This window comes from Bactrocera latifrons, unplaced genomic scaffold, assembly GCF_001853355.1.
Source record: "Bactrocera latifrons isolate USDA-ARS-PBARC rearing strain unplaced genomic scaffold, ASM185335v1 scaffold_137, whole genome shotgun sequence".
NCBI classification, from domain to species: Eukaryota; Metazoa; Arthropoda; class Insecta; order Diptera; family Tephritidae; genus Bactrocera; species Bactrocera latifrons.
This window is the reverse complement of record NW_017534819.1, coordinates 260,998-286,172: the sequence shown is the minus strand read 5'-3', so window position 1 is coordinate 286,172 and position 25,175 is coordinate 260,998. Positions and strand designations below refer to the sequence as shown.

General features: G+C 39.4%; 1 protein-coding gene across 1 annotated transcript in view; it reads right to left on the bottom strand.

Annotated features, from left to right (window-relative positions):
• Positions 1-15,500, bottom strand: part of LOC108965205 (protein suppressor 2 of zeste) — a 17,116-nt gene extending 1,616 nt beyond the window's left edge. The window contains exons 1-6 of the mRNA XM_018927438.1: positions 15,127-15,500; positions 7,750-7,967; positions 7,430-7,529; positions 7,144-7,341; positions 6,727-6,967; positions 970-4,804 (exon numbers count right to left, since the gene is read on the bottom strand). Coding sequence (XP_018782983.1) covers positions 971-4,804; positions 6,727-6,967; positions 7,144-7,341; positions 7,430-7,529; positions 7,750-7,870 — 4,494 coding nt within the window. The 5' untranslated portion in view covers positions 7,871-7,967; positions 15,127-15,500 and the 3' untranslated portion in view covers position 970. The remainder of the gene's footprint in view (positions 1-969; positions 4,805-6,726; positions 6,968-7,143; positions 7,342-7,429; positions 7,530-7,749; positions 7,968-15,126) is intronic.
• Positions 15,501-25,175: the final 9,675 nt, after the last annotated feature.

The following is a 25,175-nucleotide window of genomic DNA, read 5'->3' as shown; positions in this document are numbered from 1 at the left end:
CTATATCGTAACGCAGTTACTATTTGGGAAAAAATTAACAGAATTTCAACTGCACAACTACAAAACTGAGCGAATTTTTTAGTAAATAGAGTAACACGAACAATGCAAGACTTTTAGGAATATAAATAACGGTAGATCAATAACGGTATATTTTTATCATTATACTTATCAGCCACCTACAAGAAAAGGAGCGTTCCTAATTAGCTGYCAAGAGCTGTATGTTGTATGAGAYCGRTATCGGCGATTCCGACAAATAAGCAGCTTCTTGCTGAGAAAATATCATGTGCAAAATGTTAGACCGATATCTCAAAAMCTGAGTGCCTATTTCGCATATACACCGAAATTATATTACAGATTTTGTCTCGTGAGAGGTTCGTCTATATTTTATGGTTCCCAAAAGTACTACTATAAGTATCATTGTTATTGTTTTTCTATAAACCCTTAATAATTTTAATAATTTTACAGATTCATTTCTATATTTTACTAAACAAGAAGTTAAAGTCAAAAGAAAACAACATTTTATTTAATACTTTTTAACGAAATCTCATTATGACAATAATATTTATTTTTTTTTTCTCTTAAACAGTTTATGAACCCAAAAGTAAGGTAGATAGGTAAAAACCTACAATAATATTTATATAATAAAATCTATTTGAATGCTGATAGGAAGTTGGCCTCATCGAAAAAACCGAATTCGCTTCTTACAAAAAAATCCTTATTTGAACAGGCAATCTGCTTTAACCCCGTGATGCAATAGAGAAATTCCAATTATTTCAGTCACTTCACAAATAAAAAACCATAAATCCTTCGCATATTATGCTACTACATTCATTTATCTTCCCCTTATCATCCCATGTCACCGCAATTGATTGCTCTCAATTCGCATCAGCGGCAAAAAAATAAAAACAACGGCAAAAACCAAAAACAAGCTGAAAAGCGATAAACAATGCAATGCTTTGTTGCACTCACCTTAATCACTCGCCACGCTAGCTGACGTCACACCATATTTGACGTCGTTATTGCCGTTATTATTGTTGTTCTTGCTGTTACTGTTGTTGTTGTTGTTATTATTATTATTATTATTATTATTATTATTGTTATTGCTGTTGCTGTTGCTGTTACTCGCCGTGTTCTCTATGTTAGTGACATCGGTGACAATTGCAGTTGTCGCACCACTATCGGCTACGGATTTCGGCAACACTTTCGCTTTCGCAATCTCAGCCACTCCGTTTGCCGCTTCGTTCGCATCCGCCTTTGCACACTCAGCAGCTGTGGACGACGTTTCGTTAGATGTGGTCGAAGAAGCCACAGTTGTAGTGAGCGTCACCTTTGTCAGGTCGCTGGTAGTACTTTGACTCGACGAAGTTATTTGCGTCACATCCTCGGCTGCGCTCAATTTAGCTGCGTGTGCTTCCGCGGCGGCGGCTGATGCSCGCATGTTTAAATTAGCGGCCACTTGATCAATCGTTGTCGGCTTCTTGACGGTGCGTGCCACAGTTATACTGGTGCTGGTGGCACTAACTACACTAGCGCTGGTTGTGGCAGGCAACGCAGAATTGCCGGGACTAAGCGGCGCAGCAGCGCTGTTTAAGGGAAGTGGCATCAGCGGTAAYGTTTTTTGTGTGGATTGTGATGCTGGACTGGTTGTTGGTGTGGATGAGGTTGTTGAGGGCGCGCTACTGCTGGCAGCAACCGTGGTTGCGGGCGTCAAAGTGGAGCTCACAGCAGGCAGCGTCGACATATTACGAAACGCCAATGCTGAGGGATTCGGTATGTTGCGCACCGAAGCGTTTTGCTGCCGCACCAAAGAAGATGGTTGCATCTTCGGTTTCTCATAGGACTGCGAAGAGCGTATTGCGATCTTCTCACGTGTTGTTGCTGAYTCGGACAGCAAATGTAGATTCTGTAGGTCTTCGTTGCTCATCTGCGTTGGTGAGGGCAACTGTTGTTGCTTTGCGGCGGAAGCAGCTGCACTGTCTTGCACAGTAGTTGTGGAAGTGATGTTCTGTTTAATTTTATTCAAAGCGGCTTCCAGACTCTCACGCGCTGACGGCGTAGCAGCTGTGGCACTGACTGTAGTATCAGCCGCTGGGCTCGCCTCTGCTTTGCCAATACCCTCGGTAACATCAATTATATCGAAGCTATGATCACGTGAGCTCGGTCTAAAATCTCTCAAACTAATGCGTGATTGCTGTAACTGCTTATCGGTAGTGCCGTTGGTCTTGCTCAAGTTCTCTGGTTTCTTATAGGTATTATCTGTAGCTAGGGCGCCGACTTTCTTGGACGCGTTAAATGGTGGACCTTGTAGATTTACCAGCGCCGGTGGTGATAAYCGATATGGATTATTCCTGCCATGTCCTAAAGACACAGCATTCAAGGATATTGGCGGTGATTTCACCCCGCCAGTGGAAGCCATAGCGCCTAACTGGTGYCCCACGGACTTCTTGCCCTTCACCATAGAAAGTGGTGGTCCCATCATACGTCCGCTCTTCGGCGTACTCAACGCTGGTATATGCATATCCGTGCTSGTTTGATTCGAGTTGATGCGCACGATTTCCACGGCGGGCTTGTTAAACGGTAAATGTAACTGAGTGTATGGYGGTAGTTGCCAGCGCATTTGTTCCTGCGTCATGCCGCCCGGTGGACGTGCCGTGATGGTAACTGCATTATTATGAGTGCCACTAGAGCTTTGCACATTGGTTGCAGTATCAGCCAGTTTGYTAATGCTTACGCTGGTGGATGGCGGTGTAAGCGGCTTATTTGCATAACTGCCRTAAAGCGCCTTGCGCTGAGACGCATCGAGCTTAACCTGCTTCGCACGTCCACCAATTGCATAAGACTCATCCAAAGAGGCGGAGCGTTTTAATTGCATACCGAGCTGTTTGCTACTGGCACTGGCTATGGACGAAGGTGTATACGAACTATTTGTGCCAGGTGAGGAGCGTCGTGGAAGGCTTGGAACTATGAAATGTGGATGTGGTTTCGGAGCACTTAGGGAACCMTGTCTGTTATATTGCGGTACTGAGGTCGGTTTTGTCATCAGTGGCACTTGCTGTTTGCCCTTAGTCAAGTCCAATTGCTTGGAGGAGTTATTTGTAGACTTCGATGGACCCGTTGTTGTGCTGGTAACTGTGAGTGTGTTGAAGTTAAGTGGCGTCGTCTTGAAGAGACTGGGCGGTAGTGGTGGTGAAGCGGGTAATTTGGAATCTCTTATGTTGTTGTAGGGTTTTGGAAGCAAATTTGTCTGTGGGAGCGTTAGCAATGTTTCATCCGCYTTTACCACTTTGACAACCTCTTTGGTTCTTTCCTTTTCCATCATGAGATGATTTATGCTACGCGATTCCTCACCGAGAGTTTTGTTCAATGCCAAAATACTGTCATTTACTGGTGGCACTGGTACATCTGGAATTGTAGCCGTTGCCAGCACTTTGACATCTCTCACAATCGGTGGTGATTTACGCATTTCATCACTACTTTTCTTTGTACCAGAACTTTCAGACTTGTGCGATTTATGGTTATGTGGTGCTGTCAGCTTAACCTTCATTTTGAGGCTTTCTTCTTCCGGTTTACTGGAGATTTCTGCATGCATTCTACGCCGCTTACTATCCTTCGGTTCCTTCGAATCTTTCGAGTGCTTCTTTTTCCTTTTCTTATGGAAAGTAGTCTTCGTAGTGAGTTCGGTGGTTGTGGTCAGTGGAAAAGCATTATTCGACGAACTGGTTGTTGAGGATGCAGATGAAAGCGGGGAGGCATTTGGACTGTATTTGAGCTTTTCGCACGATTCAGGTGGCGTCAGCACCTCTATGGGCTGCAAGCCGATATTTTTCGCATAGGTCTCTATRTCCAGTCTATCATTCAATGGCGCAGCTACTTCATCCAATGAGTGTTTACGTTGTTTGGTACGCTCGCGTTTCTCTGAGACCTCCGCACTTGACAACACACCAGCCGATTTGGGCTTCGAAATGCTTAAACGTGTCTTCAGACTATTCAATTCAATTTTTAACTTTGGCACATTTCTAGTCGAGCCACCTTTTGGTGACTCTACGTTAGTTGTTGTTGAGATTGAAGGCGATTTCTTACTCGCGGTTTTCAACTGCGCCAATGATACATTCTCAAATTCATCATCGATCGAGTACGGCGACTTCGGCATCTGCGACTGCGGTATGCTCACGACAATGTCACATTTCGGCACCGTCGCCGATGAAGCTCCAACGATTTGTACCGTTTGTGGTGGAGATGATTCGTGCGCATTCGCCATAAGTTTAGTAGAACGGTGTTCACTCTTCGGTGAACTCTTTGGCGAATTACTATTGCTCGTGGTGGACGAGACGGCATAATCGCTATAACGCATATCATTGCTGCGTAGRCTCTTGAAATCATTTGTAACAGTATACGTTACATCTTCGTGGCTGTTACGCTTGGGTGACGATTTCTTACCGCTCTCAACGCTCGATTTGCGCGCAAATATCATTTTTACGGGTGCATTTACCTCTTCATTTCTCGGATTGTATGTTTTATTTGAAGTGATTTTAATAGACTTTGATGATTTACTCTTGTCCTTAGGAGCTTTTTGCAATGTCTGTTGATTGTTGTTGTAGTTGACAATAGATGCAGCAGAGAGGTTTGTAATGCTGGCTTCGTCAGAGAGCATAATATGTTCATTTTGTTTCAATTCGGTGGTTTTTACAGTGTCAACGCGAGAACTTTGTTTCACCTCGACCTCGGCCTTATTGATACGCTTTGCAGGGTGCTGAGACTCATTGCCATAGAAAAGTATGCGATAGGTGAATTGCATAGGTGCATGCTGTAAATTAATGGTTTGAAGAACAATATAAAATAAAATGCATGGTTCAAGGGTCCCAGTTTACTTTTTACAAGAAAAAATCAAAAATAAAAGTGATTATTTTGTTTCGTTTTAGGTATAGCGAGACTCGAATATTATCTATTATCATTTTTTATCACAGTACTTTTTGCAATTAGTGTATAGCCTTCAAAAATAATTTCGAACTAAARGGTTTTAGATCACTTAAGAATAAAGTAACTGAAATATACCTAATTTTGAAATACATATGTACTGAGATTAGTTTCTAAAAGTTTCAAAACTACTATACTTGTAGATTATCGCTGCATTATATTGGGTCTATAACTATTATCGGACGAAAGTCATCGTATTAAGAAGGTTCAAGCGTGACAAAAGTAGTTTAACCAATATAAAAGTGGTGATTATGGCTATGGTCAAAGAAGAAGAGAGACCGGAAACACTACTCGATGACGATTGTTGACACAGACAAAAGAACTGAATCTTTGGGAGTTACGCAAGCAGCCATTTAAAATCGTTTAAAAGCGGTCGCATGCAATCAAAAGCAAGGCAATTGGTGGAMATATGAATTATCTAAAATACTACTGACAACAACTCATCAAATTAAGATGAGTGATTGCCGAAAATTCCCGGAATCGGCAAGGAAAGGAGATCGTTGAAGACATGCATCCTTCTGAACGAACTTCAAACTCTTCAACTACTTCAATACTAAAAACTTCAATATTAAAAAAGTGAAGGACATGGTACATAAWAATCGTCAGGCGTTGCCGATGAGACTTGGATTTATGAGTTTGGCATGCAAACAAGTCAACAATCAGCGAAATGGAGAGAAAAAAACTAAAAAAAAATCAAAAATYAACGCCAGAGCAACTCAAAAATTAAGATTTCTCATTGTTTTTTCGATATTCGTGGTTTTGTGCATCTTGAATTTGTTCCGGAGTTCCGGACAGACGTTAAATATGGAGTTCTATTTGATCATACAGAGACGTTTGCTTGCGAATATCGCTCGAAAACGGTCGGAATTGTGAAAGAACATTTCATGGATTTTATACTATGATAATTCACCATCGCATCGAGCCAGGATTGTGAACGAATATAGAGCCAAAAATGCAATGCATGTCATCGATTAACCATCGTGTTCACCAGATTTGGCTCCGCGTGAAATTTTCTTGTCCCCCAAACTGAAGATGCCGCTCCGTGGTACCCGTTTTCAGTCGATCGAAGAGATATATAATAAAACAAAATTCGCTGAAGGAGCTGAAGGCCATCCCAAACAGTGCTTATGAGAAGTATTTTGAGGGCTCGAAAAATCATTGTCATAATATTTACAATATATTACATCTGGTAGAGATTATTTTGAAGGCGTCAAAATTAATATTGATGAAAAATTTAATATTTTGCATTTTATTTACATTTTCCAGGTACTTTTTTGTCAGAGCGTATTCTCTATATAATAGATTGAATTTTAATATTCTCCAATTTTTATTGTTCATCGCTTTCTATTTTTGAGACTTGATGAAATATTCTGACGAAACTATATATTTTTACGCTTAATATTTTATGAATATATTTTAAAATTATTCTCATTAAAAAAATTTCCAAAACTAATTATAAAAAAGTCAAAAATATAAAAAGGTTTTGACAAAGCTTGTCAATAAATTGCAACTCTAAGAAATCACGGCTCAAATTTTAACTTTTTATAAAAAACCTTCTATAAAATTCTTTCATATGACAAAGTTTAGAAAATCAATACGACTTTCTGATCCACACAACCATACAAAAATAATTTAGTTATAGGATAATAATGAATTCTCACGTATATAATTAAAACAAAAACATACACTCTTATATACTTTTTCCACACAGCTAGCGCATTCAAATAATAACGGTTTGCTTTTGTTACTCACCCTCTTCCAGTTGTAACAATAGCCAACATCCATTAGCGTAAAATCATTTGGCAACACCTCATCCTCATAAATCACTTCCACCTCGATACGCTTACTCTCGGGGTCAATGTCGAATTTGGAACAGAGGAAACGTTTCAAGTGACGTATCTTCAAGCAAGCTGGACACTGTAGATAACGCACAGGCGGTATTTGACTCGTGCTGCAGCCCTTCAGCAATGTCGGATGATATTCCAATGACAAACTAATGACCGGAAACAATGGGAACAAAAGAATTGAAGAGAGAAAAATTTAGACAAGGAAAATATATTATCTTCCGTATAGAAATTGTCACATACACAATTGACACAAGCATATAATGGAAGCATGACTTGCGTATTTTCAGAGCATTACATTACATAAGTGCTCGCAATTTCTTACCTAATTGGTTCGTTAGGCGCAAAGAAATTCTCTTCAACTGTCTCCTGCTCTCTGCTGACAACGTTGGATGCTTCCTCAACATTTATGCGTTGCTGACTATTAAGTTGTGCCACGTTGAATTGTATTGCACGCTCCCGTTCCTTTTGGTATAGACCGGGCACCATTTTAAAAATCAACGCACGCATTACATCATCCGACCTGTAAGGTTAGGGTTTACCAAATGGCTCATAAAACATACGCAATTCACAGAACTAGTTAATATGTACTAAAGTGGCTGAAAACTTACCGCAAATTGCCCATATTAATTTGTTTGAACCCTCCGACTTCCTTGCATTGTGGACAAGAAGYCTCGCGATGTAAATGCTGCACAATACAGCTGCGGCAATCTAAAAATTGCGGGAAGAAATTGCAACTTAGTTCAGAGTTCAAACAATTAGCAGAGCGCTTGAACTTTATGAGAGCAAAGAAGAATTTTTAAACTTGTTGCTCAGTGTAATGAAATGTCAATCTTAAAGTTGTGAATTCTTTATTTATGATTTTCAAATTTTTCATATATTATACTTTAAACTAATGAAAAGTTTGAATAAATTTAGTCTTCAKACTTACATGTGTGCAAACAATTATCCACTGTTGTAGGATTTATCATATAGCCGCCGCAAAKATGACAGCTGAGCAGTTCATTGAATTCGCGCACTTTGAGCATTTTATCTGTCTTTTGTAGCTTCATCTTGGATATTTTATTTTATATTGATTAATTATGTGTTTAATTATTTGTATTGAATTTGAAATTAATTAAACTTTCAATAGCCTCAAATGGTGTTAATCTGCAAAAGTGAAATGGAGAAATTATAAAAATAATGAAATAAAGATTTTTTAGTTTGAAAAGCTTTTCGAAAGTTATGTAAAACGAATTTCTTGAAAGAAATGCTTTAAAAAATTCRTGTACGTAAACAGAAATCTTATCGATGGAAGGAGAGAATATCATTCCTTATCAACTGTAAGTTATTATTTCTTTATTTTGGTTTTGAGCGATCAGATTATATGGCAGATATATGCTATAGTAGTCGGATGTGAACAAAATCTTCAATAATAACTTCTGACAAATATCATGAAAATATATTACCAAATAGACGGGTCTCCAACGTCGTTTTCTATTAGGGGTTACAAACTTARTGACCAACTTAATGTACCCTGCAGAGTTTGTCCGGAAAGTAATAGGGCTGATTCGCCGCGAGTGTACTTCGAAGCGTGACTGCAACAACTGGATTCGGTAGAGGGCGTTTCTAGCTAACGAACGAGCGARCAAACATTTTCGCGCGACGTGTTTCTGTAAGTGGTGCAAGCCGCAAATGCAGCGTTCATTAGAGCARAGGTACGTCATTMAAATCTGTGTGAAACTCGGTAAACCGGACCGGAAGACTGAGCAAATCGAAAGTGMAAACGATGCTCATTGTCTTTTTTCACATCAAAAGCATCGTCCATCATGAATTTKTYSMTCCTGGGCAAACGGACAACGCCAAGTTTTTCAAGAGACTCAAACGAATCGAGTACGACATCGCAGCCGATTGAAAGTTRCACCACGACAACGCCTCGGCTCACTCCGCCTTTTTTGTGAACAGCTACCTAACCAARGCCCAGATGTGCMMCCTTKCCTGAAAAGGCTGATGAATRGCAAGCMTTTTGAGACGTCGGTGGCGATCTAAGCAACATACACCTCGGCTCTCAAGGCTATTCCGGAGAATGCCTTCCATGACGCCTTCAAAACTTAAAAATTGCGCTGGCAGCGCCGCATCGACGMAGAAGGAGCCTATTTTGAAAGTTTTTAAAGAATTGTAACGATTGGTTCAATAAATATCTCTAAAGCGCCTCAGTCCTATTACTTTTCGGCCAAACTCTGTGTTTAGGGTATAAAAGAATGTGTCTCCAAGCTAAGTTGATATGGCGTATTTTTCTTGAGTCTTATCATACTTCTGCACATTCAGGGYGCTTTTATGTAAACCGACAATGATTATTTTGAATTTATAATGAAATCTAAACAAAGTGGAGTTTTTCAGTAGAATTGCTTCTTATTTGATTCTTTTCTYGAATTTATTTTATCATGAATTTCTTTTTTTCGGTTTTTGGGAATCCCCTCAAAGKCGCATTTTATGTATGTATTTCATGTTATGCTTTGGGGAATTCGTGGCATGACAGCGCGCAGCTTCGTTTCATGTTTACCGTCCTTGCTCAACGGCCAGCGGCYTGCTRTTGCAGCAACATTTTCTGCTACTTGTATTGCATCGGCGTTGCCATCCGATTGTCCAAGGGCCTTCCGCGAATTTCCGTCAAGTGGACACCGTCAAGCGGACATGGCTAGGGACAATCGCATCGGTTGGATATTGAGGGAATGGACGATGTTTGCAGATGGACGACCGATAGACGATAAATACGACGTTTAGTGGCGATTCGAATTTGCCATATTTTTTTAACTCATATAAATTTAGCAATTGTACGAGTATGCGTGCTTCGCTTCGCTCGCTGTTCCCATTCATTGCTGTTGACGTCGTTGTCACTTGCCGRTGCCTTAAGCTATGCTGCGCTATGCATCTACTCCAGTAACAAATCACAGAATTGAAATGACAACGACAACAACATTGGCGAATGACGGACAACAAAGCAGTGAAGAGAAACAAAAGATGGGAATAAAACTAAGTCAAGGGAAAGCTTCAGAAAAACTGCTGCTACAAAGRAAAGAAATACACATGYAAGTAAGTGTACATTGAGGCAACTCAAAAGTCAGGCGACCAGACTGAGCACAGTAATGGCGATATGACTGACGGTACACACAAAAACAGTGACGATTTATATGGCACGTTGCTGATGTGACTGACAATTCAACGACTTGACTGACTGAATGCTYGAAYGCATGACTGGCTTACCTACCGGCTCGCAACACTGAGACGGGTTAGCTAGCTAGGCTAGCACGTTGACCGACGCCAAGTCGCTAAGCATGCTCGATGAAAACAAAAGCCTTTGTGACGAAAGAAGAGACATTAAAGCGAGTGAGACGAGCGCATTCACTCTTTGGAACGCTCGTAAAGCGTTCGAAGTCACTAAAAAGCGTCAAGGAAACACTGCAATTTTAAACAAAACCGAAAAAAATTAAGCACTAAATGTGGGAAACATAGCTCAAGAATGGCTGAAAGTAATATAGCGKAGTTTGAAGAATTGCTGTTGTACCATTTCTTTTGCTATCGCCTATTTTCCAATGGCCAACTTTTAAACTGCGAGCGGTAAAGTTGCCAAGTTAATGTATTCACCTAAGATTCTATATAGTAATTATGAATTGCCAAAAGTCATTAAGAGACTCAGAAGAATTCGCGTTGATTAAAGCCTCTTTGAGCKCATCGCTAATTGGTTGATTGATTAATGGCTATTAACTAGTTCTTATGGAATGAAATGTGTGTATGCGTGTGTGTGCATAATTGATATTGATTATCACAATTTTACGTTTCAGTTTTAACGGCATATTGAATTATGTAATTATAATCAGATTTCGCGGCAGCATAGAAAAGCTCATAGCACCCTCGATGTCACCCACTTTGCAAAGGTATTGACATCAAATCTTCTTGGCTAAGATCCGCTACGGAACTCGATCACATTTGTTACTCATAAAAGTAGTAGTCGGCTTTATGATGGCTATAAAGGTGTTTTACCAAACACTAAAAATAAATTGAATAAATAGTTTAGGTTAAGTTAAGAGRTCGGTCCGAACAGGAACTTCACTTGGTCAACTTAGAAGTCCGGTCCTTTGAGCCTATCACAGATTTTAATGGTAGTTTCGGCTATGTCACCTGATTTATCGAAGATAAGTCTGACCAGTTGTTACAACCTTTGTACTCCAGGGACTCGACACTGAAGCATAAAGCATAATTTTATCCACCTAACCTTCTTCTATACAACATTGACAACTTGCGTTGCATAAGAATTTAAGCCTTAAGTTTATTGASCAATGTCCAGTAAGAAGTCTTAGGATTGCGACAAGATTAACTTTGCTACTCTGGGTCAAAAGGATATCGTATAAAATCTCGTTGTCAGTAAAAGTCTGACATGCACACGCGGGACTAACAGGTACAATGCTAGGACTCTAATTTACAACGGAAATCTAACTCGTTCCCACTCGTATGTGAGCGGGGTAAGGGTAACCTCTCTTGCTAACTCATCGACTTTGCAGTTATCAGCTAATCGCTAGAACCGAGCACTGCAACGAGATTGATAATGAAGTAAATTGATGCTAGTTGATTCAKACAGTCCTTGACTACTCAGTTCCAAGTATAACCTGTGGCCAAGAGTTATTCTTCGTTGGATTTCAAGCCTGACATTGTTGGTGGTGTTTACGCTGGTTCCAAGATAAACAAAATTATCTACGACTTCAAGGTTGTGACTGTCAATAGGGACGTGAGAGCCAATTCACGAGTGCGACGACTGTTTGCTTGATGACAGGAGATCTTTCGTCTTKCCCTCTTTTACTACCAGACCCATTTGCTTCGCTTTCTTCTCCAGCCTGGAGAAAGCGGAACTAACGGCGCGGTTGTTGAGGCCAATGATACGGCGTACTGCTCTCTTCAAACCGACATTAACAGTATCCAGCCCAAATCTACATAGTATGTACATATGTACATATAYGTATTAAACAAAAATCRGTTTCGCCAAATAAGGTAGGGCTAAAAGCTACGTTACTCGACCTCAAAATATATCGAAATCATAATTTAAGCTGAAGAAAAAATTATTAACGCCGTTGTATTCAAAAAATCTACTTTAAATATGAATACTGGTTAAATAACTTAAACAAATGCGAGCGCAAAACTCGTGAGACAAACTTTAATCACGTAAAAAAAGTTACATTTAATTGAAAATCAAGGTGATTTTATATGAATGATAATAAGACAATATTCAGCTCAAAAGCTGTTATTGAAAAAGTAACAATATTCAAAGTGAGACAAAAAGAAATTATCATTTAATCGCTAATAGATCAGCGCTAATAGCGGCTAATCGCCAACAGGCCATATTACAAATAAATTATCGGGTACGAACACATCTGCAAGTACATATTTCCATATCTACATACATATGTATGTATGTATGTATATTCATACTCTCGCATTTGTGCAAACATATTCACGTTTGTTTGAACTGAAGCAAACCGCGGAGGGCGCGGACGCGGACGCACAAATGAACGTAAATTAAATGAAGTGTTTGACGGCAAATAGGCACACAATAATCACAATAATAAACATAAAACAAAAATGCAATAGGCACATTTATACACGCACAAAATATCAATACGATTTGGCGGCGAAACTGTGTTATTTTCAAACAATATGTTTATGGTTTTCTTCGCTTCAACTTTACTACTGAAAGTACACAGCTCATACATATAAAGATATATCTATATGTATGTATGTATGCTCGTTTGTACATTTATATCTGTGTGGAGCTATATTTACTTGTTTCCGTACGTGTGTTTGAATGATTTCAATGCCGTTTGCCGCTGCGCTTGAGTTATTAATTTGTCTTCGTTGTTGTTGATATTTTGTTTAGACGCACATTCATACATACATACATACATACATAGAAGCACACGCATTTCAATGAACTCACGCCGAAACACTGGCATGCGTGTGCACACCAGCATATGTATCTAGGTAGATAGATACAAAAACAAAAACACCGAAGTCAATAAAAACACACGCACTCACGCTCAGCTGTTTTCTACTCACTGCTGACCGCATCAACGCACATTTTGTTCCGACCGACGCACAAACGAGCCAAAACAATGAGAGCGTGAGGATTAGGAAAGCAACAAAGAATTAGAAATAAAAATAAAAAAACACACACACACACGACTCAAACGGAATATGAATTAGAAGCTGCAGCAAAGTAAGTGTGGAGAATAGAGTGTTTCGTTGCACAATTGCTTTTACTTCCTGCTGCTCGGTTTCCTATTCCCCATTCTATGGCTTTGCCGTAATATTTTATAATTCTTCCGCCACCCACCTGCACACACATACTTAAATACTTCCGCACTTTAATACAAACGCCCGCACGCCTCCGCACACCGCCACACCATCCAACAACCCAACCTAACACACAAATACAAAAACAAATTCAAAGTAGGGCGGCTGAGTTGTGCGCCGTGCTTGCCTATGGCGATGGTGGTTGGATGCGGCGCTCAACGATATTTGCACTAATTTGCAAAACCACTGTGTTGTTGTTGTTTCACTCACTTAAATGTGTTGTTGTCACACACGCACACACCCAAACACTAGCGGGGCACATATACATACATATGTATCAGTGCTTGTGTTATTCGTCCGCGAATTTGTCTAGCACAGTGCGACAGCGGGTTGAAAGAAATCCACAAGCTTTTAAAATTATGACTTGCCGCTCGATATAACAATATAACTGACACAGCAGCCATCAAATTCGAAACTAGCGAACAACGAAAATGCCACCGACCACWCAACCGTGCCGCTCCGTGCAAAGTTGGCTGGCGCTTGTCGTACGCCGCTCGGTTGTTCGGTTGTTCGGTCGTTCTCACTCATGCGCGCGCGCACTAAACACACACCACATTCGTTCTCACTCTCACCAGGCGAATGCGCCATCACCACCACCACCATCAGCGCTAGCACTAACGTGCCACTTCTACTGCTTCCACTTGTTTTCGGTTTTTAGTTCGCGCGCCACCCACCACAAACCGACCGACTGTGGCTAACATTGTAATACTCGCCGCGACAAATTCGCTCCGTAAATTCGCTGCACACAGCGGCAGCTTATAGCCGACTCGCCAGCACCACCAACAAGAGATTGTCGGCAAAGCRAGTATGTGTCTGTTTGTATGACTACGCTTTGCTCACGAATAGCGCGATTTCTGCACTGCGCATCTACAAAGTGTCTGTTTTAAGCTTTGTATCTATCTATTTTGTTTTTTTTTGTGCTCGCAGATACACATTTAAAGCCGAAAGCAACGCAATTCGAATATTGCCGAACGCTTGGTGGCGACTGCGAACTTTCTACGCCTCGCGTTTGCTGTTGCCGCTAGTTGGGGCTTGAATTCGCCGTATTCGCCCACCGTGCGCCCAATTCTCGCGCCTTCGTTTTCGCCGCGAATCGTTGGATTTATTTATTTCCAAACGTTGCATGCACTAGTAGTAGTGTTTGTTGTTTATGTTGCCGATTTTTTCATCGCCGAAATTCCAATGCGAACGCGTACCAATTTGAAGCGAGCCCGGCACCGCAATACGAAACTACGAAATAAAAGATAAATGCCGCGTCGCCTTGCCATGCCGCGCCGTCACAAACGCCTGCCCACAGCGCCTTCAAATGTGCGTGTGTGTGTGGTTCTTATTATTGTTCCTGATAGTGGAACACATGCGCCGCGTTATCACATATACGCACCTACACTCATGCACAGCCGCATACACATACATATATACGAAAATAGCTGCATAGCTATGTGTGTATGCGTGTCAAGTGTTTTGCCCGCGCACTCAGATCAGCGTTTATTCTTCACTTGACCGCTCTAGCTCTAACTGCTCATACACACATGGTGGTACTCACACACAACAACACTAAAAACTCACACATCTCCATATGTGCAAATAAACATACACACCGCATAGAAACATATGTATGTACATATGTACATATGTGTGTGCCAGCGCACAGATTGTAAAGTGAAATTTTTTCCATTAGAAACTTTAGGCACACACACGTGTACACATATGCATTTATGGAAAGAAAAAATGGTTGCTGGCATTCTGTACATATTTTATGGCACAAAAAGTTGCACATCAAAAATTTCACTTTGCCGTACTTGCAACAAAAAGTCATGAAATATTGTAAACTTTTCCAGCACCATAAACGCTCGCGTTGCTTTTGCCCACCAGCTTTAAAACACGTAACCGGCAAAAGTTTAACGAATATACCTTTTTATATACTAACATTTATATTGATTTTTAACAACAATTCACGAGCCGCTGCCTTCTCTGCTCTGCCGTGCGCTCCTCCCCTATTTAGCTGGCGGCCCACTTTGCGCACATTGCACTAAGCCCACTTTCCTTTGCTTCCTTCACACTGTTTTTTTTTTATTATCGTTATTTACTTTTGTGTTTCCTTTTTACGTTTCTTTCACTTTTGCACTTGTTTTCCTTATCGATTTCTCGAATGCCTTTGTATGAAGAACAACAACAACAATACCGCTACTGACTTTTTAGCGTTTCAGCTTCTATTTAYTTTCATTCACTATCACACTTCAGTTCAGTTTTACCAAAGCGACATTCACTCAGTTGAAAAGTTGGAAAGTGCGTCGCGTCGCCGACTGTTATGTCCGCTATCAGCCGCGCTACACAAACTGCACAATTCGAATGCCAACAAAATACTGTTACAACGCTGGTGGAGCAGCTATCAGCGAGCACGCATATATGTACATATTCACAAACGAATACATGTCCATCGGCTTGCCATGTGTGCTATTCTCGCTCATTTCTGCGCTCTTTTTCTCTCTCGTTTGCGGTCTGGTGTTTTGCCCCAACCGCTGCCCCTTAAATGAAACGATTTTGTACTATGGGCTAACATAAGACAAGTAAAGAAAATTCGACTCGATATTCAACTAGTGAGAATCGAGAACAATTCCTCCCGGACCCCTGAGTTTTCAGGGGGCGTCGGTGTTGACAATAATTTTTTGCCAACTTTTTTTTTCAAAAATTCCCAACTTCTATCTCCAGTTCAACTTGTATCTCCAGTGCAAGGGTTACCTAGTCCCTGTTAAGATGGTACGTATTATATACATAAGTTGTGGTCRAAGTCATCTAACGGTCGGTCTAGGAAACGTGCTATTTCGACGGGGTCGGACTATAGCGAGAGAAGTGTCAGATGTGTAGGATTAACAGGGCATGCAAAGAGGTGATTAGTGTCAAGCGAGGACACGTTACATGGGTATTGTATATATGATATAGCAGAGTCGATTCTGCATAAGTGGTATATTTTCTAATTGTAACAGATATTGCAAGATTCAGAAGCGAAAAGTAAAAATTCTAATCATAGCATAGAAATCAATACGAAAAATTGGTTTCATAACCATTTTTGCTTATTCAGTTGTCTAGTTMATAGTTAATTTTATGATGGAAATGAAGGTCTCAGTGCGGCCGCTTGCGGTCTCTTACTACAGTTCCCCACTTTTCAACCAACCCAACAATGTTTTCTTATTTAAGAAGTTCTTTAAAAGTTAAAGGTAAATTCTTTCGATCGGAATATTTTAATGAAATAATTTTCTATTAAAAGGTAAACTTTCTAATTTCCGAAACTGGAATTAAAAATTGAAAGTGTAATTTCAATTTGAAAATCTGAATAAAATATTGTCATCTATTGATCTAGAGTATTGAAGATGATCGTTCTGTATAAGCTTTAGTTCAAAATTGGAGAACACAAAGTACGCAAGCGCTGGTATACATATATATCGTGTTAAGTGGATTCGAACAGGACTTTGATATATAGCAGTCCAGTGCAGGATTTCAAGGTGGAAGAACTATTCTATTCATACGCTTTTTTAACTTTAAACTTGGAATTAATATTTATTTTATTTTCRAATACGTTATTTGAACTAAACTTTATTTTAAAACCTTAAATTTAGCATTAAKGGTTAGATATGTATTTAAAAACTACTTAGTTTTGATTAAGATTTTCGGGATTAAAAAATAGATGAAAAATCTTAATTTAAATGCTAAGTTAATTATTTTCCAAAGAATTCTTTAAAACCCTCCTGTAAGCTTTCTTATTTTGGGTGAACTATTTTTAACGCATTCTTTGCCGGTATTACTAAAGACTACACTTAGCAACAATAAATKAGTTTATGAATTCTGGCTAGAGAACCAAAGTTACTTTCGTGAATGATCAATACAATAAATACCGATTTCATAATTCCAAGCGTTTCAAATACAATTTATTTGACATTTTTGTATTCTGAGTCACTGTGCYCACACGATTTTTCTCTGCTTTAAACATTTGCGCAGATAAAATTAATCCGAATCTAAGCACGAAGTACAAACGAATAACCCCACCACCCAAAATCCAATAYTTTCTCAGCTAAATAACCACTCTCGCATATCTAATATTTTCACCAATATAAATGAAGGCTCGAACAACCAGAGTAACGACGCACAATTCTCCCTCTCTTATGGTGCATCAACACCAAAAGACGGTGGCGAATCTGTTACGCTTGCCTTCGTCTTTAGTATTGCTATCGTTCGTTRTTAAACGTTCGTATTCAGCAACTGCCTGCCCCATCCCTACTGTACGCGACGTTCATAAACGTTAGACTGAAACGGTGGCAGACCTAATGGTAGCGTACGAAAGTGATAGAGCAAGCCGTTGCCGCTGCGGCCGCGCCCACCCTTCGGCTGGCGTACAGCTTGATTGGCCACTTCTGGCAACGGTCGTGTTTCGGCAACTAAACCGATGGCTGCCGAAGCAACTAACTTCATTTTGGCTCGCGTGTCAGTGGTGTAGTTGCAAGTAATGCAAGTAACGGCGCGTAGCAGGCGGGACACCAACAAAACACAATTCCGTCACCGTGTTCGATGTTGTTGCTGACGTTCTTGGTCTGGTTATTCGATGCTGGGTGCTAAATGTGTGTGCGAACGAGAGCAACCGACTGAAGGTGGGGGAAGTGCCAGCCTATTGTGTTGTGAGTGCGAAAGTAGTGGGTGATGCCTCAGAGGCGCACGAGTGTCGTATTCGCCTTTACCTGTTTTTTCGATTCGATGCCTGCCTTTTGCATTTGGAAAATGTGAAATGTTTTAGTGTTCAGTCGACAGTGGCGTGATATAAAGTGGCGTTGTTGCTTTGATGCCTGAGCAATTATTTATAATATGAATACGTTTGTATGTCGATATATGCAGAGGTATACAAAAGTATATACATTGCTTAATTTTACTCTTTATATGAAAATATTATTTAAACAACCAAGCATTTTAATTTAAAAGGTGAACTTTGGTATTTTCTACTTAAATTTAAACCTTTTATCTTACTTATATGCCAAAACTTAAAACWATGATTGTCGTATTAATGCTTTTTCGGGTTTTTTTTGAATTCTGTGCTTTGAATATAATTCCTTACATATGAATTATGCATTTGACAATGTCGCTGAATGTCGGCTGAATGAAGGCAAATACAATTTTTCATTTGAGACAAAGTCGAAGATATTTTTTAATTATTTCCATTCTATGCAGATTTTGTCAAAAGGGTTGTAGAGCAGTTCATGGCTTTTCAGTGCAGACAATCTAATCCTAACGACCTTGTATGTCATGTATGGCCATTTTTAGAACTCCTTACTGCGTTTTCGTCCTCCGCCGCTTCAAAAAAACTACCCTGGCGGAACCTGTACCCTAATGTCTTCAGTACTTACGTTAACTATTTTCTGCGGTAGCATTAATAAGAAATTTGGAAGTTTTTAGAGCTTCAAAAAGAAGAGATTTTAGAGCTTAAAATAAAAGCGGTTGTTGGTGAGAAATCGTAAAGCCACAGACAATATCCAAAAAGTTATAAACACTCAATCTCGAAAACTGCTGAAATCTTACTCCTTCAGCGGCACCGTATGCAACAAATTTCTCCCGATAAGACAAATATTTTGCAAAGATACCGTTGACCTAAGCCCGTTGATAATGCAAATCATAATGTTGTCTTTGTTTAACAAATRCATTTATTTAAACTCGACGTTTGCATGCATGGCTTCAGACATGTATGCTCGGCACAGTTTCTTAAATAATTTCATCAATAWAACAAATACATACATAAGTAGATATGATAGATAGTGAACCATAAATGTTATCTGTACACCAAAAAGCAGATCTGCCGTATTGAAATTCTTCTGCTTAACACTTCTCTTCTTCCTCTCTTGGCAATTTGTACTTGTATTGATACAGATAAACGAACCCGCCGCCTTAGTATACACTCAATATCAAACTTAATTTGGATGGGTACATTTAAACTAATAATTTCAACTAGAAAAATCAAAAAAATTCACGAGTTTGCTTATTTTATGTTTCCAATGGAATCAGGGCTACGGCATCGTKGGAAGTATTACAGACCTCGTTTGGGGAGTCTACTTTATCACGAACACAAGTACTTGAGTGGCACAAAGCAATGCTTTGAAAGCATTAGGTGGAGGTCGTGAAGTCATCGAAAACTTATCTCATGCGGCCATACTGTTCTGTTAATAACGATAGCATCCAAAAAGTTTATAAGGCAACGCTTGGAAACCCGCGCTTTGGCATCAGAGAGGTAGGAGAGGATCTCAATGCCTCTTTTGGAGCGACTTAACTAATTTGAYTAATATTTTGAGTATGGCTTGAGTGCTCCATCACTTTCTAACATGATTTGTGATTGACTTTTTTAACGAAACACGAAATGAGAGTCATCGTTCAGTTATCGTATTCTCCTAATTTGGCAACCCGAGACTTTTTTCCGCTCTCAAAACTGAAAAGACAGGTTCTGGGAACGCACCAAGAGTCCATAGACAGACAAAACTTTCYTGTCGTAAACAAACAGCAGCGAAACGCATACCAATTGAATTCGCACACACATAAGAAAGGTTCTACCAATTTAGGAAAACAATTCTTAACCTGTCATAGTCAAATATGAACCTAAACGTAGGTTGGATGAATAGAAACATCGCAACGGAGCATTAACCCTTCTAAAATCTCCGTTAAAATGGTTTATCTTGATTGCGAACATCTTCTTTTTTATTGAGGAGCACTTTAGGAAGCGGGAGCTATAGCCGAGTTTGAYTGCCAACAACTTAGCATTATGAGAAATATGAAGTGAGAGTAAGCGAATCTCACTCTTTCGAACCATTCACTAACCGTCTCCGCTCCATTAGAGCATTGTGCAGATAATGAAATAGTTATCCAATCGACAAGAAAAGTTCTAAATGCTGCGAAATCAATTGAAAAAACTTATAGGTAGACTTTGATATCCACTTAATATTGTTACAGCCATTGTGTTTCCCCGCWTTATTGTTGTTAGTAACCGGGGAACAGTTCAAAACATACATATACATACATACATATGTACATTAAACGTTAGAAACAGCAATATGAAAGTAATTCTCTGGGGATTTCTATTCTGAAAAACATTTCAAATTGACAGATACCACGTCAAATATGAAAAACTTCAAGTTCTTATGCGAACAGCAACCCTTATGTCCGCCACTGTGTGTATGGTAAAATAGCATATTTCCGCTTCCTAATTGAGTTTCAGTTACATATTTCATACAAATGTGCATAATATATATGTGTATGAAGTAAGTGCGCAACCTGGAATCTACACCTGAAAAATATTATTTAAGGGTAGGTTGTCATAAATTCTTTTAATTAGGTTTAGATGTTATATAAATGTGTTTTGTTTTTTATTATSTGCGACTGCAAATACGCGTAGCTACATGAATGAAATGTGTATATTTTCATTTCAAATTATTATCCCTTGAAAAACATATTGAATTATAATAACCTTATTAAATCCATTAGCAGTTCAGAGGCGGATGAAGACTTATGAGACTTTCGTTTGTTGCGTGAACCAAACTACAAATAAGAGGGGAAGTTCGATCGAGATTAAAAATCTGGTCGTGAATAATTACTCCGGTAACTCTTACTCGGTAACGTTGGTTAAATCTGGAAAAGAAAAAGATTTGGGTCAATAAAGCCTACATCTCACAAACCTGTATAATTATTAGAATTATTGGATATCTTTATTTTTCTTATATTTMCAACATCAAAAATTTGATCAAAACCTCTATCTCATTTGATATTTATGTGCAAGAGTCGAGTCATAAGTGTATSTTAAGGATGATACATACTTACTTATATATGTATGTTCTCTGTGCAACACCAAAAATTGAAAAAATTTTGAAATGCTTCTTCGGCGTAAAGCAGCAAATTACTCTTATGAAGGAAGACTTGAGTTGCATACGGTCAGTTAGACTTTTATTCCAAACGATCAGGAAAAAGTCCAAGTTAACAACAGCGCGCCAGTCGTTCCATCRAATGCGATATTCGCCGTGGCCAACGCGCAATGAACCATAAATCTTTCGCAGAACTTTTCTCTCGAAAACTCGTAACATCGACTCATTAGATGTTGTGAACGATCCATGCCCCRGAACCATATAGCTGGACGGGAATTATGAGGTACTCATAGAGTTTGGTTTTTGTTTGTCGAGAGAGGGTCCTTAATGCGTTGGCCATGGTCGTCATCTAAAGGGGGATTTCTCTTCCGATGCTGAATTTTACTATTCATTTGGCGCGTTTTTTACTTGGCGGGTCCCGAACCCTGCGCACAACCCTATTGAGGAGATGTTTCATGTTCTCACTTTAGCTCGCCTTCAAAGGGATGTTTTATGGCTACCCAGAGAATACTTGGTCTAAAACCGAAGTGAATGGCATTCAGAGTACTTTCCTCACTTTCGTGAAATTCTACACATGACTCCATCGGAAAGCTATTAAGTTAAAAATTAAGAAACTGAATATCGATAATAATCACTTACACACACATATGTAAAAACATATGTAGATTATTTATGTATATACAAACATATGTGTTGTTTTTATGGAGTTGCTGCGGCGCTGTATTCTTTGTTATTCTCAAAAGCAATCAATTCTTCGTTGAAAAGCCAATAAAGAGACCACCCGTATCGAAACTATCGCTACAAGCTAGTACGTATGTATGTACGTACATATGTATGTGATGATTTTACGGCTTAGAGCAAGTTTAAACAACATCTTCCTAGAGACAAAGAACGACACTGGTTACATTTCATGCCAATAAAATCCTTGTCTAACACTTTTAATGTCTTTAAACAAACGTGATGTTAATGCAAAATTTAATTTCAAACCCCATTTAGCATTCACACAACACCCATGAACATTTTAGTTCCAGAACACATACAAGYATTTATATATACGAGGTTTGTATGAATGAATGTGCGCTCTTTGTATACATGCTGGTTGATATTTTTATGCGATTGTACATATACAAATGTTGGTGAATGTTTGCTGGTCTGCTTATTGCTCAGCAGGTCCAGAAATTGGAATAGCTGCAATCGCCTTTAATTAGTTATTAGAAAATTGTTTTTTCTTTGTCATGCTAAAGTTTTCATAGTACAGTAGGACAACGATAAGTGGTAACCGCATATATATTATACATACATATACRGGGTTTGTCCAGAAAGTAATAGKACTGCTTTTCTTYCATCGCGCCTGTACTTCCGAGCCCCCCTGCGGGTAGGAGTTAGAATTTGTCCACGGTACAGTATGGCCTGTCATAAGAGGCGACTAAAATCCGTATGCACTATGTCCTTCTTTCTGGTCCTGCCTTGAAATGTCAATGGTTTGGAAAATTTAACCCGATGTGGAATCGCAATGCGGCAGGGTGCCAAACCCAAAGTACGGCAGCGGTTTTCGTTCAGCCATCGTTCAAAGTAAAAACGATGCTCGTTGTCTTTTTTTACATCAAAGGCATCGTCCACCACGAATTTATTCTTGGATAAACCGTCAACGCCAAGTTTTACAGGGTAGTCCTCAAGAGACTCAAACGAGGGGTCAATCGGGTCCGACAAGACATCGCAGSCAATTGGAAGTTGCACCACGACAACGCCCCGGCACTCACCATCTTTCTTGTGAACAGCTACCTAAGGAAGGYCAGCATCCTGAAGCTTCCRCAGCCGCCCTACAGCCCAGATGAGCCGCCAAGGACTTTTTGTTTCCTTGCCTGAAAAGACCCACGAAAGCCAGCATTTTGAGATGACCGAGGGGATCCAAGCAGCATGCACCTCGGCTCTCAACGCTATTCCGGAGAATGTCTTCTGTGACACCTTCAATGCTTGGGAATCGCGCTGACAATGCTGCATCGACGCAGCAGCTTCTTTTGGAGAAAATGACGTGGGTAAAATTTTAGAACTAAATATCATAAACTGAGGAACTAGTTGTCATAATAATATACAGACAGACAGACGGACTTCGTGGCAAACTAATATACCCTGTTCAGGRCGCAATTATGGTTGTTGTACTGTGTGTATTGCCACTATTCTCCATACCAAACCGCACTCTACTATATACATATATACAACTATATGTATGCATGTACATATATCATCCAATCCACTAGTCACAGTAACCACCCACCCGTCCGCGCTTACCCATGTCTTGCCTGGCACCACCTTACCATTATAGCCCCGTTGCAAGTACATAGTTGTCTACGCCGAGGGTTGTGCAAAGTTGTAGAAAAAGAATTTACAAACACGAAATAAAAATGCATAAAACATTAAAGCAAGAAAATTACAACTAGTAAWGAAAACCTCCGAGTGCGCAAGTGAACCAAGTCAAGCAAAACCAATTGAAGAGAGCTCGGAGAGTTGCGCGCATGAGAAGAAATCGTATAAACAGCAGAGGCCAGTGAAAAATTTGTATRCAWGCACATGTAYACATATACACATAACAACTTAACAACAATACTAATAACACATCCAACAAATTTTACCCACTCGCTCCCTTTGCGCTCCCCTTGCATCCACATTTCACTGGCACTGAGTAGCTTTGCACAATGCGATACAGCACGGCATGAATTCGCCAGTCCAACTTCTAGCTAGTCATCAAGTGAAGCAGTCGGCAGCYTCAGTCGACGCGCTGCCACCATCACTCAACGCTCAACACTCAACCGTCAGCCAACTTTGAACGTTTTGCCACTGTGGTTGTGTGCATGAAACGACGCACCACTTAAATATAATTTGCCGTTCAGCGCGATACCTCCCCTCTTTGSGCCCGCGACGTCCCWGCAAMCAAACAAGTATATTGTACAATCAGCACAAAAGTCGTATAACGTTCCACTTATGTGTCTGGGTCGGTAGGAAAAATATCTTTGAGGTCTTCTCGCTTTAACAATGATGGTATGAAGTTTTTGTAGTTTACAGTTTCATAGCACGTTTTCGTTATGGTCTTTAGTAGATGTACAAATCAAAAAGCTTAGWGGTATTATGGTATCTGACTTGCAAGTCGGAAAAAGTCGATTTTTCTGAGTTTTTTTTTCAAAATAGAATATTTTTAAATAAAGAAACATAAGGAAGCGTTATTACAAAATTAAATTTAATTTAATAATTAGTGATTAATTTTTAAAAGTTTTGGATTACCTTGGCCCCGTAGCCGTTTCAGGAGGATCTCTTAAAACAGATTTTTGGTGATGAGAAATAATTTAATATTATTGTAGATAAATATGTGATCGACAGCTTAGTCAAAATTTTGAATTTCGGGCTTCCCGAAAAAGTCATCTTTATTGGAAAGTTAACACATCCTAATAGCTTAAAAATTTAAAGTTATTATCAGTACTCTAATTCCTTCGTTCATTATCTAATAAAAATATCTTCCATTTTCGAAAAAATGTCCATACTGACTACGAAAACGACGTTTCGGGACAAATGCGTTTAAAATTTTGGGAGCCGATTACACTAAGTTAAATATTGGGTAATCCAAAAAGTGTTCTCGTATTTCAAATCAAACTTCAACTTATTTTTTATATTTATATAATACTAATAAACAAATATTTACCATTTTGGTCGAACACTTTTTCATCAGTGTAAATTTTTAAAATCTAAATTTCCAGAACGGAAGCGAGCGAACCATTATTGKRCTACGCGAACTGATACGGCATCGTYTCCGCAAACTTCATAAATTTTATTGGTGGCTTACTTGGCTTTGTTTCCTTTTTTATTTATTATTTTCCTTTCATATTTTTACTCATTTTAGAACAGCTGCAACTTTTTTCAACTTCACCGAATTTTTATTAAATTAAGCTTAAAATCTCACCTTCCCAACACTAAATGGAATGGCRCAATGTGATTGGTCACATTCGAGATATACGACTGCAACGACATCTATTGACAAAATACGAAAAGACCTTTYCTATTACCCAATTATATTAWATAAATATCTCCAGAACCCTTTGCCGTTCAA